The 12,512-nt window shown below is 48.8% G+C and overlaps 5 protein-coding genes across 5 annotated transcripts; 1 reads left to right on the forward strand and 4 right to left on the reverse strand.

Moving 5' to 3' along the window:
• Positions 1-41: 41 nt before the first annotated feature.
• C8Q69DRAFT_467091 (hypothetical protein) lies at positions 42-1,360 on the reverse strand. The gene is made up of 3 exons (XM_028630607.1): positions 757-1,360; positions 526-701; positions 42-455 (listed from the first exon to the last, which is right to left on the reverse strand). The coding sequence occupies exons 1-3, from the start codon at positions 1,264-1,266 to the stop codon at positions 227-229; spliced, it is 915 nt and encodes a 304-aa protein (XP_028485362.1). The 5' UTR covers positions 1,267-1,360; the 3' UTR covers positions 42-226.
• An 85-nt stretch (positions 1,361-1,445) lies between these two features.
• On the reverse strand, positions 1,446-3,221 carry C8Q69DRAFT_467095 (3-ketodihydrosphingosine reductase tsc10). Its single transcript, XM_028630608.1, has 3 exons — positions 2,889-3,221; positions 2,693-2,824; positions 1,446-2,643 (listed from the first exon to the last, which is right to left on the reverse strand). The coding sequence occupies exons 1-3, from the start codon at positions 3,003-3,005 to the stop codon at positions 1,804-1,806; spliced, it is 1,089 nt and encodes a 362-aa protein (XP_028485363.1). The 5' UTR covers positions 3,006-3,221; the 3' UTR covers positions 1,446-1,803.
• Positions 3,222-3,263: 42 nt separating this feature from the next.
• C8Q69DRAFT_264530 (Sas10 C-terminal domain-containing protein) lies at positions 3,264-5,507 on the forward strand. The gene is made up of 2 exons (XM_028626729.1): positions 3,264-3,524; positions 3,578-5,507. The coding sequence occupies exons 1-2, from the start codon at positions 3,329-3,331 to the stop codon at positions 5,335-5,337; spliced, it is 1,956 nt and encodes a 651-aa protein (XP_028485364.1). The 5' UTR covers positions 3,264-3,328; the 3' UTR covers positions 5,338-5,507.
• On the reverse strand, positions 5,503-9,632 carry C8Q69DRAFT_467105 (DNA mismatch repair protein Msh5). Its single transcript, XM_028630609.1, has 17 exons — positions 9,090-9,632; positions 8,936-9,031; positions 8,506-8,881; positions 8,049-8,448; positions 7,920-7,997; positions 7,810-7,869; positions 7,408-7,762; positions 7,256-7,352; positions 7,116-7,205; positions 6,863-7,064; positions 6,778-6,812; positions 6,631-6,712; positions 6,456-6,567; positions 6,188-6,392; positions 6,087-6,125; positions 5,891-6,029; positions 5,503-5,793 (listed from the first exon to the last, which is right to left on the reverse strand). The coding sequence occupies exons 1-17, from the start codon at positions 9,424-9,426 to the stop codon at positions 5,662-5,664; spliced, it is 2,835 nt and encodes a 944-aa protein (XP_028485365.1). The 5' UTR covers positions 9,427-9,632; the 3' UTR covers positions 5,503-5,661.
• C8Q69DRAFT_467146 (P-loop containing nucleoside triphosphate hydrolase protein) lies at positions 9,633-12,401 on the reverse strand. Its single transcript, XM_028630610.1, has one exon. The coding sequence runs from the start codon at positions 12,229-12,231 to the stop codon at positions 9,847-9,849; it is 2,385 nt and encodes a 794-aa protein (XP_028485366.1). The 5' UTR covers positions 12,232-12,401; the 3' UTR covers positions 9,633-9,846.
• Positions 12,402-12,512: the final 111 nt, after the last annotated feature.

A 12,512-nucleotide genomic window follows, 5' to 3' on the forward strand; every position in this document is an offset into this window, starting at 1 on the left:
ATGGCGTTATCAGATTCATCCTCTGTTCATAATCGCGATGATGATTATTGTTTGCCTGAAATGCCCAGAGATACATCGTACTTTATTATGAGAAGTAACTTGCTATTGTACTTTAAGAGTTGCCCTGCAACATATCCTCGCTGTGCGTATATAACGCCTGGCTCTTGTGTGCGCTCTGCCGTAGTGCTGCCCCATAAAATGTGCAATAATATATATAGATCGCTCTTTAGTCTTCCGCAGCCTTCTGGTACTCCTCCCAGAACTGGCTAGCAATGCGCCGCAATAGCTCCCAATCTCTGGGACTTCCTTCGACATGATATCCGAAGAGGACACCACCAACCTGCCATACGACCTCTGACCACAATTTCATGGGCACGGGCGTATTCACACGCGTGAAAAACTCAAGAGCGCGCTCAATAGTCACAGCTAATGATTTGTTGGTGAAGATGAGAGCACTATGTTTGGCGGCAAGATTAGCACATACACGAACTTCTCAGATGAGGGACACCTTTAAGGAATACTCACGCACGCACAAAGAAGACGATAATCGATCGATTCTGCATCAGTTCACGGTGCACTCTCAGCCCATGAACCCAGAACAGCTCTCTTGCAGTAGGATCCGACACGTTCGCGCTTTTTGCCCTATTTATGCCATGCTCAATGGCAACCAGAGATGCAACAGACCATATCTGATCATGTTCCTTGAGACCGTTAGAACCTCGCATCCTTCGTGTTATACCCACAGCACTGACTTACTCGACGATCTCCAAGGCCTCCACGGCGCTGCTCACGGAAGAAACTAATCCATCTGATCACACCTGGGTTGGGACCAGGGTCGTTTGAATAGCCTAATACTATAGCCGCTGCACGTTCGACAGCTTCGATAGCTGCTGCTTCCACATGAGAGACCCACGTCCCTCGTCCAGCAATTCCCTTACGCATCGTGAACTCGGTTATGCCCTCCATGTCTCGAAACTGGTCAGACGAACCGAGTCTCGGGAAATGCGTGGCTTGCATATACTGCAGGAAATGAAGACGCGTGACTGGCTGCCAGTCTCTGATGTCCTCGAAAGAGCAGTTGAGCAGATCCCAGCATGAGCTGATCATCTGCACATTGTCGATGACTAGCTGAGATGAAGCCTTCGCGTCAACGGCTGGGTAGAGACAGAAAGCCGATGAGAGAGGTATAAGGACAGAGATGATGAGTATTGATTTCAAACTGGAGCCGTTCAGGGAAGCCATTGTGTACGAGATAATGGAAGTCATCTATTTGAAACAAGAGTCTTCAGAGGTGCAGCTGTAGAAACTAGCTGATCATCCAGAATGAAGTCAGCCTACTTTGACTGCAATGGCCCAGTAGATATGTAACGAATAAGGCAACAGCAGCCCTGTCAGGTACAGACGGTATGATCTCTTGGAAGGAGCTGAAGACGTCTCGTACAACCACTCTTCACCAAGAGCATACCAACTTAGTGTCTCAATCGGGAAGTTGCTCTCAGAGGAAGTCGCTACATTGATCTTGTGCCCTTTGAACACTTCCGGGAATTCAGGACGTTCATAGGTCATCAAAGATTCACCTTCGTGTTATCGCGAAATATACGGTACTGATTTGCTTAGGAAATAACTTGCTCTTCAAGCTAGACTGGTGGCTAAGAATAAGCATTGTACAAGCCATTACCATTGCTCATGGGCCTCGAATCCTGACATAAGCTCCAGTAGCTGCCAGGATAGTTCCTGAAGAGCTGAATAGGGTATCTTTATATACAAATCCCGGTGAACCACGGAGATACCATCATAGACCTCTCACGAGCTGGAGGACGGCAATCCATATTTCTTGCCCCAGTTCCATGTCTTCCTGCTGAGGTCTGGGACAACCCCGAGGAAAATAAGATTACTAGCCCAGCTGGTAATCGTGTCGAGCAGAATGTTATTTCTCGGACTGGGTCCAAGACTAGTCCCCTTCAACAGATGACCAACAAGCATAGTTGTGATCAAGTAATCGCCTCGTTCCAGGGCTTTGATCGAGATTCGGGCGACCTCCTCCGGAGTCTGTGGCTTGTCTGCTTCTTCCAGTTTCTTGGTGAGCTCCGGTTTGAGCTTCTCCTCGTTTTCGAATCCGGGACTCGATATTCCCATAGGGAAGACAGTGTGAATCTTCACATCCATAGCGGGAGCTGCGTTGTTCGAGTTCCGACGTGCTCCATTGTACATCTCGACTTCCTGACAGAGAGTATCCGATAAGGAGCGCATTGCCGCTTTCGCGGGCGAGTACGGAGCGTAACCGGTGACGGGAACGAACGCAAGAACGGATGAGGTGAAAATGAGATGTCTCCGCCGAGATGACGAATCAGAAGCATTTCCCTTGTCATCCGGAGCAATTGGAGCGAGCCATTTCCTCAACGTCGCATGTGCAGTATACGCGGCGGTCCAATAGATAGTATCCATCTGGTCCTTTAGGGTCTGAATTGGAGTCTCGATGAAGAACCCTGGATGGCAGTAACCTGCACAGCACCAAACGATATCTGGAGCCTCTCCACCGTTCCATTCTGTCACTTCGCTAATGATACGTTCAGCCTCCGCAGGGTCTGTGAGATCAGCGCTGATAAAGTGGAATCTTTGTTTCTCGGAATTCAACGCTGCGGCCTGTTCGTGTCAGCAAGTAGGCTAGCTGTATGGATGGCAACTGACATGCCTTTATACTATCGAGGGCATTTTCGAGCTTCTTCACGGTCCGGGACACGATAACGACATTCGCTCCTTTCTGCGCAAGCTGAATAGCGACCGCTCTTCCCATCCCATCGGAACCTCCAGTAACGACAGCAGTCTGAGCAGACAGCAGAATAGTCAGCATAGTTAATACTGAAATGAATGGAACATGAGAGACGTACCCTGCCATCAACGACGAATTCATTCTTCGCACCGAGCCCGAACATCCCGGCTAATGAGTATGTTATAACGCCGCATAAAAGGACAGAGACTGCGAGGCCGACTGCGGAATAAGACATGGGAAACGAATGGACGTCGATTCGCACAGAGAGCGACAGAAACCTCAGCAGACAGAATACGAACAAACCGATGGCCTCGAGGACATCAACATCGGGGACCCTAAGTAAAGCTGCGCTTCCGATCAAGATTCTGGATTCGCCGTCTTATTGGAAGGAACAAGAGGCGGCGTTGCATTGAAACCCACATTGGGAATAGCGCATCGAAGGCGGTGAGAGTCGTCCCAAAATTTTATCATCGGGTTATCGAAATATTCAAAGCGGGAAAAGAACGCTGTCTGATCAAAGACTGCCATCACCGCCATAATCTTTAATTTCAGACGAAAATGGCCAAGAAGAGAAAGGCCAGTGGCCGCGGTTCGGGCAAGCCCTCTGCGAAAGAAAGCGAGGCGCTGAACCGTTCGAAATTCGCCTTCGAAGAAAGGTTCGACGACTCGGAGGATGATTTTCAAGCTGGTCGGGATCAGATTCTGCTGGAAGAAGGACCAGAGGCCAAAAGGCGAAGAAAGCTACAGGAGAAAGGTGTGTAAAAAAGTTCAAATGTTTTTGCTGTTTATGTACTGATCACATTGCAGATGACAAACTTGAAGCCTCCGATGAAGAAGTTCTTGGTTACGAGTCCGTTGACGAGGATGAACTTGACGATGAGGACGACATTGATAGCGAGGAAGACTATGAACAAGACGATGGCCGAAGTTCCAAGAAGTCCCGACATTTGCGCGACTCGTCTAGTCCAGTTTCCAAAGCTGGCGATGACGAAGAGGAAGAGGAGGGTATCGCGGCTTGGGGAACATCAAGGAAAGACCTATATAATGCCGACAATATCGAGACTGAGGCAGATGCTTTGGAAGAGGAGGAAGAGGCCAAGAAGCTGCAGCAGAAGCACCTAAAGTCTATGAAGGAAGAAGATTTCGGCTTCGACGAGACGGAATGGCTCGATGCAGAAAAGCCGGAGGAAGGGGACGAGGGCACCGGGGAAGTGATGGAGGTTTTGCCCCAGCTCGAGGTCACAGATGATATGAGTCCAGAGGAGCAGTTGAAGATCCTAAAGTCGAGGTATCCCGAATTTGAGCCTTTGGCAAAGGACTTTGCCGACCTACAGGCGACGCATAAGGAGCTACAGCGAGCTGCCAAAGAAGCAGAAGCGGGCAAACCTCTCGATCCTACGCAGCCCACTCCTGTATCCGTGACGAAGCTCCGTGCATTGTCAGCTTACCTTGGCACGATTAGTCTATACTTTGTGCTACTCACATCACCCGCGCAGAATGGAGAGACGAAGCCTACAGCCTTGCCAGCTGCACAGCTGAGAGACCACTCTGTGATGAGTTCATTGGTTCAGTTCCGAAAGCTTTGGGAATCTGTCAAAGATTTGCGCGAACCAACCGTCACCGACGGCGCCAGTATCGACGAGGACGAATCCGATGTTGAAATGGAAGAAGCTACACCGGAGCCCGTGGAGAAGAAGACGAAGGAAGCGCAGCCTTCCAAGTCAAAGAAACTGAGCAAAGCACAACGCGCCGCTGAGACTGCAAAGGCTGAAGCTGAGGCACGCCGGGCTGAGAGACTGCGCGAGACCGAAGCTGGCCTGGCTGATCTATCTGGCTTGCTGGCGGAAAAGAGCAAGCAACCCAAGGTCAAGAAAGCCAAGGTTATTTTCAGAGACCAGGATTCCGATTTCGGCGACGAAGATGCTCTTACCGCACGAGAAGCCGAAGAGAAGGCGAAGCAACGACGATCGCTTCGTTTCTATACCTCTCAACTGGCACAGAAGGCCAACAAGCGTGGTGCTGCTGGTCGGGACGCTGGTGGAGATGCAGACCTACCTTACCGTGAGCGTTTGAAGGACCGCCAGGCTCGACTGAACGCACAGGCCGAGAAGCGTGGTCGACAACAGGCGGATGAGCTTGGCGTTGACAGCGACGACGAAGATCATCGTACAGCTGGTGAACTCAGAGGCGAAGGTGCCGGCACAGATGAGGACGAGTATTACGACATGGTCGCCTCCAAGTCTAAACAGCGCAAGGCAGATAAGAAGGCTCGCGCAGAAGCCTATGCTCAGGCAGCTCGCGAGGGAGGCCATGTTGAGATCCAAGAGGAAATTGGCCCCGACGGCAAACGTGCCATCACCTACCAGATCGAGAAGAACAAGGGTCTGGCACCTAAGCGGAACAAAGACGTCCGCAACCCGCGTGTCAAGAAGAGGAAGAAGTACGAACAGAAGCAGAAGAAGCTGGGTAGTGTTCGCCAGGTCTACAAAGGCGGGGAAGGCCGTGGTGGATACGCTGGTGAACTCACGGGTATCAAGAAGAATCTGGTCAAGAGTGTCAAGCTTTAGAAGACATTATTTGGCTAGTTTCTTCCCCTTGTGGTATTATCCATTTCTGGGGCGTTCTTCTATGGGGTCATAAAAAGTAGGAGTTGTTTTTTTTTTTCAACTGTACATTCATCTCGTACATAGTTTCAAGATACCGATCGAATTGATCAATGTTGCCCGCGTTACTTATTATTTGAAGTCCCTCGGGCTTTCATTCTCATTGCATAAGTTTTTCAGCTAAACTATATCTCAGAATGTCTGTAATAACTGCCTTGTAAATGGAATAATGGATAATCGCCTCTGCACTCATAATTCGTAAAAGACCACCATTTCGTTCATTGATAATCAGACTTCGCTTCTGTTTCTACCTGCTCTTTCTAGAAGAGCATCGAGAAGGTCCCTAGCACTCGCACTTCCAGAAGACCGTTCATTCTCACTTGAAAAGGACAACTGCACAAAGTTTCTGGCGATGACTTCCTACACGTAAAGACGGCAAAGCCGATATGAGCACCACTATGTGACATAGGCTGACTGCCTTTTCACTTCAGTTGGGGGGGGGGGGTTCTATACGTACCGCTTTTTCGAGAGCACTTGTCTCTTCAGCAGACATTTTCGCGCAGACAGCTACTAGATTCTCACCACGAGCGGACAGAGCGGCGATCTCGTTGGCTCTGTCGACGATTGCTGGAGGGATCCCGTTCATTGCGGCGCAGCTGGACTACTGGTTAGTCCATACCGGAGATTCTAAGATCGATATAGCTGGGGTATACATTGTACCGAAGCTCTCGCTGCTCCTTCCTAGGACGAAGCTTGATGTATGTTAGTTCGACTGGTAATTGGTTATGTGGCCAGGAGATAGAGAATTTCGAACTTATAAAGATACGTGATGTGGTTTCCAGATCGCTTGCTCCTTTCGTCAATTTGGACCTCCATATGACCGAATTGTAGCTCAGGTCGCGCTACGAGGAGCCTATTCTCAAATATTTCGTGGAAATGCGTTGCTGCTAAGACTTTGGGTCGGTTGTCGTTTAGATCTAGAAGATATTCTAGAACACCACAAACAAGTCCCGCTCCATCTAGAAAAGCAAGATCAGAAAATTCAAATGTTAGAGGGGAGGATACTTTTCCAATAGACGAACCACTCCAATCAGTTCCTTTCCCGAATTCATCTATGATTAGCAGACTTCGGTTCGTCGCCATCTTCAAGGCTAGAGACATCTGCTGCAGATCGATCATAAAGGCGCTCTGACCCTATAGAGCGTAATTCAATACGTGACTCATAGGGAAACTCGTTCGAGCAACCAGCGTACTTACCTTAGAGACGGTTTCTCGAGTGGTAACTCTCGTCAGTATCTTGTCTGTGATACCAATTTCTGCGCTCTCAGCGGGAACGAAGCTATATTCTTAGTGATGCTGTACAATACTGAGTCGGGCAGCAGACGAGCTTCCAAATTTACTCACCTGCCTATGTGGGCGAGGTATACAATCAGAGCCACCTTAATAGTAGTTTAGCAGCTGTAATTTGGATTATCTTTGCCGACCATACCTGCTTCATGTAGACACTCTTGCCCGAGTAATTTGGACCCGTCAACAATAGCATGCTTGGACCTTGATAGACTTCTCGAGAATGGGTAGCTTCCAATGACGGTGCATTAATTTCCGATAATTCATTATTGTTTCCACTACCGCCTATAATGAACGTATCGTTTGGGACGTATGACGGGACAGTAAGCTCTTGAAGAAGATGGCTTGCAGGGGTGAGTATTCGATAGACATCATCGTATCACATGGGAATTTACCGGCCTCCTTTGACTTTGATAACGTTTTCGTTTCTCATACGTGGACAAACCAGCTTATATAGGATAGCTCCTTGCGCCATTGCAAGAAGACTGAAGAAGTCTCAACTTTGGGGATCAGTCATTTCAGGATATTCGCTCACCTATCCAGTTCACCACAGATATCCGATGCTTTCAGTAGAGCTTGTTCGAAATGTAAGACCTTCTGGGCAAGCTCGTACACGATCTCGATCTCTTTTTCTGCGAACTAGTTAAACTTCGCCGAAGGAAGGTATATATGACTGAGGCGACTTACCACATATAAGACCATATATATCCCCTAATTTATCGTCCATCTCTCTCATCCGAAAGTCTTTGAAGTATGCCCTATTCTCAGTAACAAACATCTGTTCCCACTCTTCCTCATTTCCGTTATAACTTGCTATTCCATCTTCCGTGAGAGGTATAGCGATATTGAAGCCAAGTTGAGGGAAGTATATCACATTCACGTCAATATCCAGCTCCTCCGGTACAGTCATGGCAACATCTATGGCGACCTGTTTCAATAGGCTGTCTAATCCGTTATATCTGTCTTTTAGTGTATCTAGTTCTCGATCAATTCCCGGTTTCACGACCGTACGGTGTTGCTCCTCGGAGCTATCAATATCAACCTAATCCTGTTAGTCTCAAGCTTGAAACCATTCATGAAATTACAGACAATTTCATGTATGATCCTTCCCACTTTGTGGAGTTCAGCTGCATTGAGTATTTCTAGTGCCTTCTACTTGTTAGCCCCCTGCAGGTAAGTCACTTTATTTGTCGTCTTGCCTTCGTCCTCAAGGCAAGCGACTCCCCTCCGATAATCTCACGTAATGCCTCTTGAATATCGATGCCGTAGAAGGCAAACTAACTTATTAGCTAGGTACCTTTCCACTACTCGGTATTCTGCTGACTTACAGCAAGTAGCGTTGCCCAGACAGTCGTCTTGAAGCCCGTAACTTTTCCGCCGCCTACACTAACCCCTTTGCGAAGGTTGATCATTACAGGATGAAGGTTCTTGATTTTCTTCAAAGCAGATACCATCTTCTCCAACGCAGGTGAATTATCGGGTCTCACAGATACCGTAATAAATCTATGCCTTGAATTGATAGTATCCAAATCAATGCTAGGACGCAGAAAAAGCTGTCTAAGCCGAGCTTTTCCTTGGGGAGTGCGAGCCAGATGATGAAACAAGCCGTAGATAGAAAGACCTTCTTTCGAGCCAGACGATGTCCTCCCTGGGCCTTGGTTGAAGGCGTTTGGGTGAGACTCTGATTGCAGAATCTGCAGCGATGAAAGTGTATCTATATTGATGAACCTGTGTGGTTCAGCAATGCTACATCCCACTAAACGGTCAGTCGGAAAGAATGCTTACATCGTGCCTTTCAATGTAAACATCTCAATTGAGCGTACACTAAGTCGATTGACTTCTGGATCACTGGGCAGGTATTCGGTAGCTTTTCTTCGCTGGAGATAAGTGAGGACAGCACCGGCACAGCCCACAGAGATTGTGTTCTCCAGATCGATGCAACCAGTCAGGCGCAGGAGTTTCCCTTCTTGTGCCGTAAAACCCACTTCGTCTGCATCGACCTGATCATCATAGGATAGACCGTCTCCAGGTACTAAAAACCGAATAGATTCATCTTTTTCAAGTAAAGTTTCTAGGGCAGCCAACTTTATCCTGGCATTTGTGTAATTGAATTCTGGTGAAGGACGAATATCAACTTGCCAAGGATAGTTGAATTGAGCTGCTAGGGTTGATTAGAAGAACATCGGATCAGAATAATAGAGAGGCCAAATCTCACTATTTTCTCGATCAGAGTTACCTCCTTGTCTCTCATTGACAAGCTGATCAGCACGAGTGCTAGCCAGCAAAACGGTCGGTTTCACCTCAAGTTTTACTTTGGAAACAGAAGCAAGTTAGCAGATGCATCAATGAGCATGCGGAGCAATACAGACTAGTCTCAATAATTGTCATATCTGCGACGTGCGCATCTGAGAAGAGGTAAATCTTCTCCTCTCTCGCAACATAGTAGCAGCAGCCCACCGTTCCGTTGTCTCTGATGTCAACCGCCATCACCACTCTATCGAGATCTTCATCGAACTCCTGTTCTGTATCTTCTCGAGCTCGTTCATCATCATCAACGTCAGTTGTAGTTCTTGACCGCAGTCCCGTTGAATGGGTCTGGTGACCAGCTACTATATTCGACCTTGGCCGTGAGACCCTTGGAGTAGGGGCAGTATGGGGGGAACAAAATGCAGAATTACGCTTCCTCTTTGGCCTGGAGAATGCCATGACGGATGAATGATATTGAAACCTTGATGGACTATGGAGTAATAAATTAAAGACAACTTGCTGCGTGAGACTCTTCAGTCAACGGCATTAACCTCATAGAGCCGTCACGAGACTACCACCGAGACAGAAGCATGCGGCCACCGAGAAAGCTAGACTTTGAAACGAATGGAACATACTCGCACATATGTAACCAACGATTGAGGAGGTGGATGCTTCGATCATATATTAAAGGAGTCATATTGAGAGAAGATGCTATATAATACATTGTTTCATCAGATCATTAAGTCTACATTACACAATGCCGTATTCCCAACGATATAATGCCACCAGAAATGCCCATGACCTAGACACATGCGCCAATGCTTGCTAATCAAATGAAACAAGATGATGCACTCCTAGATGATCACCAATAGCTATTTCTTATGCTTCTGCTGTGACCTCCAGCCCTGACTTATCAGTGTTGAAAGTGACATGGGCAGTCTGCCCAGAGACCACCTCTCCCCGGATGATCTTGTCGGCCAGTCTGTTTCCAATCTCCTTTGCAATAAGGCGGTTAAGCGGACGAGCACCATATTTGGGATCGTACCCTTTCTCGCAAAGCCAATCCTTGATCTCGTCGTCAACCTTCAGCGTCATCCGTCGGTCGTCAAGCCGAGACTGAAGCTCCTTTAGTCTGATATCGACGATGTCCCTCAGTGCATCCTTAGAAAGTCTCTTGAAGACGATAAACTCATCGATACGATTGAGGAACTCTGGAGGATAGGATGCCTGCACTACATCCATCACGGCCTTCTTGATCTCAGGTGAGACCTCGCCGGAGTCCGAGTCCTTGTAAGAGTGCAACGGATCGGCACCAACGAGGATATCGGCCCCCAGGTTAGAGGTCAAGACAATAATGGTGTTTCGGAAATCCACCTTATGTCCCTGAGCATCTGTGAGGAATCCTTCGTCGAGGACCTGCAGGAGGAGCGCAGAAATGTCACGATGAGCCTTCTCGAATTCATCGAAAAGGAGCACAGCATAGGGTTTGCGTCGCACCGCTTCCGTAAGCTGACCGGCATCGTCGTAGCCTACATAACCTGCTGGCGACCCGATCAGACGACTAACGGTATGCTTCTCCTGGAACTCGCTCATATCGAATCTCAGCACTGCTGATTCTGTTGAAAAGAGGAAACCAGCCATCTTCTTGCAAAGCTCTGTCTTTCCAACTCCAGTCGGGCCAAGGAACATGAACGACGCGAGAGGCTTGTTCTCGCCGCTGAGACCAGCCCTCTGCATGCGCACGGCGTTAGCGACAGCAGAAAGAGCCTCGTCTTGGCCGCGAATAGACTGTCTCAATGTATCCTCCATGTGGATCAATTTCTCAACCTCACCAGCCATCAGCTTATTGACGGGGATGCCGGTGGTCCGAGACACGACGGCGGCGATATCGTCAGGGGTGACCGAATCATGGATGAGTGTTTGGCTTCCATCAGTGGTGGTCTGAACTTCAGAGCCCTCTTGCGGCAGCTTCTTTTCCAGGCTTGGAATTGTAGAGTACCGCAGCTCTCCTGCCTTGGCAAAGTTGCCTTCTCTCTGGGCTTGCTCTAGTTCGAATCTAGCTCGCTCGAGCTCCTCCTTCGTCCGTTTGATTTCTTCAATCTCCGCTTTCTCCTTGTTCCAGACCTCCATCAATTTCCCGACCTCTTCTTGCTTCTGCTTCAATGCCTCCTGTAACTTTTCTCTGCGCTCCCTACTGGTAACATCTGTTTCTTTGCGAAGTGACTCCAGCTCGATCTGAATAGTTGTGATCTCACGGTCCAGTTCCTGGATCGCATCTGGTTTCGATTCCTGTTGCAAACGGAGGGCTGAAGCAGCCTCGTCGACTAGGTCGATAGCTTTATCTGGCAAGAAACGATCGGTGATATAACGGTTACTGTACGTCGCTGCAGCTACGAGCGCTGCGTCGGTGATTCTCACTCCATGATGGACTTCATACTTGTTCTTGATACCTCGCAGGATGGAAATCGTTGCTGCCACAGACGGTTCGCCGACTTGGATGGGTTGGAATCGGCGGGCCAGAGCAACATCCTTTTCGATCAGTCGATATTCATTCAAGGTCGTGGCACCACAGCATTGAAGCTCTCCTCTCGACAGAGCCGGCTTCAGCAGGTTGCTAGCATCGATGCTGCCTTCTGCCTTCCCCAATCCAAGAAGAGTATGAAGCTCATCGATGAAGAGAATAACGCCGCCTTGGGCATCTTCAACCTCCTTCAACACTGCCTTTAAACGCTCCTCGAAATCTCCTCTGAATTTCGCACCCGCGATGAGTGAACCCAAGTCTAATGCGACAACACGCTTGTTCTTGATACTCTCGGGGACATCCCCTTGTACGATTCGCTGCGCCAATCCTTCCAGGATAGCCGTTTTACCGGTACCGGCAGCACCGATCAAGACGGGATTATTCTTCGTTCGTCGCGACAGGACTTGAATTGTTCGATGAATCTCTGCGTCTCTTCCAATGACGGGATCGAGTTTGCCCGCTTTAGCCTTCGCTGTAAGGTCCACACCATATTGTTCCAACGCCGGTTTCTCCTGCTCTCCGGACATATTCATCCGATGGGTACCTCCTGGAGGATGCGGTCTGCCATTTGCATAGTGGCGGACAGACGATACCGACGGAAGAACTGTTCTTTGGTACGGAAGAAGTCGAGACGCAAGGGCCGCTGGGAAACGAGGTCTCTGCGTGATAGATAGTCGACTCGGTGACGCTACAGTCGATGGCCGGATGAGACGGCCCCGACCAAGCTGTAATCTCGAAGCCATGGTCGTAGTTCGCTTCTGTGATCGCAATCTCTGAGACAGTATTGCAATGGGATTATAGGTAGCTAGGATATGAAACACGCATCATCCGGGGAAGATTATATAGTAGTGGTGTCAAGCTCCCGTAGCTCCGGACCGTTCTGGAAAGCTCCCAGAGCTTCCAAGATCGCGAGTGGCGGATTATTGGGAAGCTCAGCTTTGCCCAGCCTAGACGAACTAGTGTCGTTACGCTAACCCACCCGAAGTCACGTGATTGCCCCTCCATAGCCTCCGCCCCGAGAAAA

The sequence above is a fragment of the Paecilomyces variotii genome, assembly GCF_004022145.1.
Source record: "Paecilomyces variotii strain CBS 101075 chromosome Unknown C8Q69scaffold_5, whole genome shotgun sequence".
Classification (NCBI taxonomy): domain Eukaryota; kingdom Fungi; phylum Ascomycota; class Eurotiomycetes; order Eurotiales; family Thermoascaceae; genus Paecilomyces; species Paecilomyces variotii.

What these genes read in the sequence shown, in the direction of transcription:
- C8Q69DRAFT_467091 (XM_028630607.1), bottom strand. Translation starts at nt 1,266, where the DNA reads ATGACTTCCATTATCTCGTACACAATGGCTTCCCTGAACGGCTCCAGT. An exon ending in GAGGCCTTGGAGATCGTCGA is followed by an intron (nt 702 to 756) that starts GTAAGTCAGTGC and finishes AACGGTCTCAAG; the next exon opens with GAACATGATCAGATATGGTC. An exon ending in ATCGTCTTCTTTGTGCGTGC is followed by an intron (nt 456 to 525) that starts GTGAGTATTCCT and finishes CGCCAAACATAG; the next exon opens with TGCTCTCATCTTCACCAACA.
- C8Q69DRAFT_467095 (XM_028630608.1), bottom strand. Translation starts at nt 3,005, where the DNA reads ATGTCTTATTCCGCAGTCGGCCTCGCAGTCTCTGTCCTTTTATGCGGC. An exon ending in AATTCGTCGTTGATGGCAGG is followed by an intron (nt 2,825 to 2,888) that starts GTACGTCTCTCA and finishes CTGTCTGCTCAG; the next exon opens with ACTGCTGTCGTTACTGGAGG. An exon ending in ATGCCCTCGATAGTATAAAG is followed by an intron (nt 2,644 to 2,692) that starts GCATGTCAGTTG and finishes TGACACGAACAG; the next exon opens with GCCGCAGCGTTGAATTCCGA.
- C8Q69DRAFT_264530 (XM_028626729.1), top strand. Translation starts at nt 3,329, where the DNA reads ATGGCCAAGAAGAGAAAGGCCAGTGGCCGCGGTTCGGGCAAGCCCTCT. An exon ending in AAGAAAGCTACAGGAGAAAG is followed by an intron (nt 3,525 to 3,577) that starts GTGTGTAAAAAA and finishes ATCACATTGCAG; the next exon opens with ATGACAAACTTGAAGCCTCC.
- C8Q69DRAFT_467105 (XM_028630609.1), bottom strand. Translation starts at nt 9,426, where the DNA reads ATGGCATTCTCCAGGCCAAAGAGGAAGCGTAATTCTGCATTTTGTTCC. An exon ending in TCTGGGCAACGCTACTTGCT is followed by an intron (nt 7,998 to 8,048) that starts GTAAGTCAGCAG and finishes CTAATAAGTTAG; the next exon opens with TTTGCCTTCTACGGCATCGA. An exon ending in ATCAAAGTCAAAGGAGGCCG is followed by an intron (nt 7,065 to 7,115) that starts GTAAATTCCCAT and finishes CACCCCTGCAAG; the next exon opens with CCATCTTCTTCAAGAGCTTA.
- C8Q69DRAFT_467146 (XM_028630610.1), bottom strand. Translation starts at nt 12,231, where the DNA reads ATGGCTTCGAGATTACAGCTTGGTCGGGGCCGTCTCATCCGGCCATCG.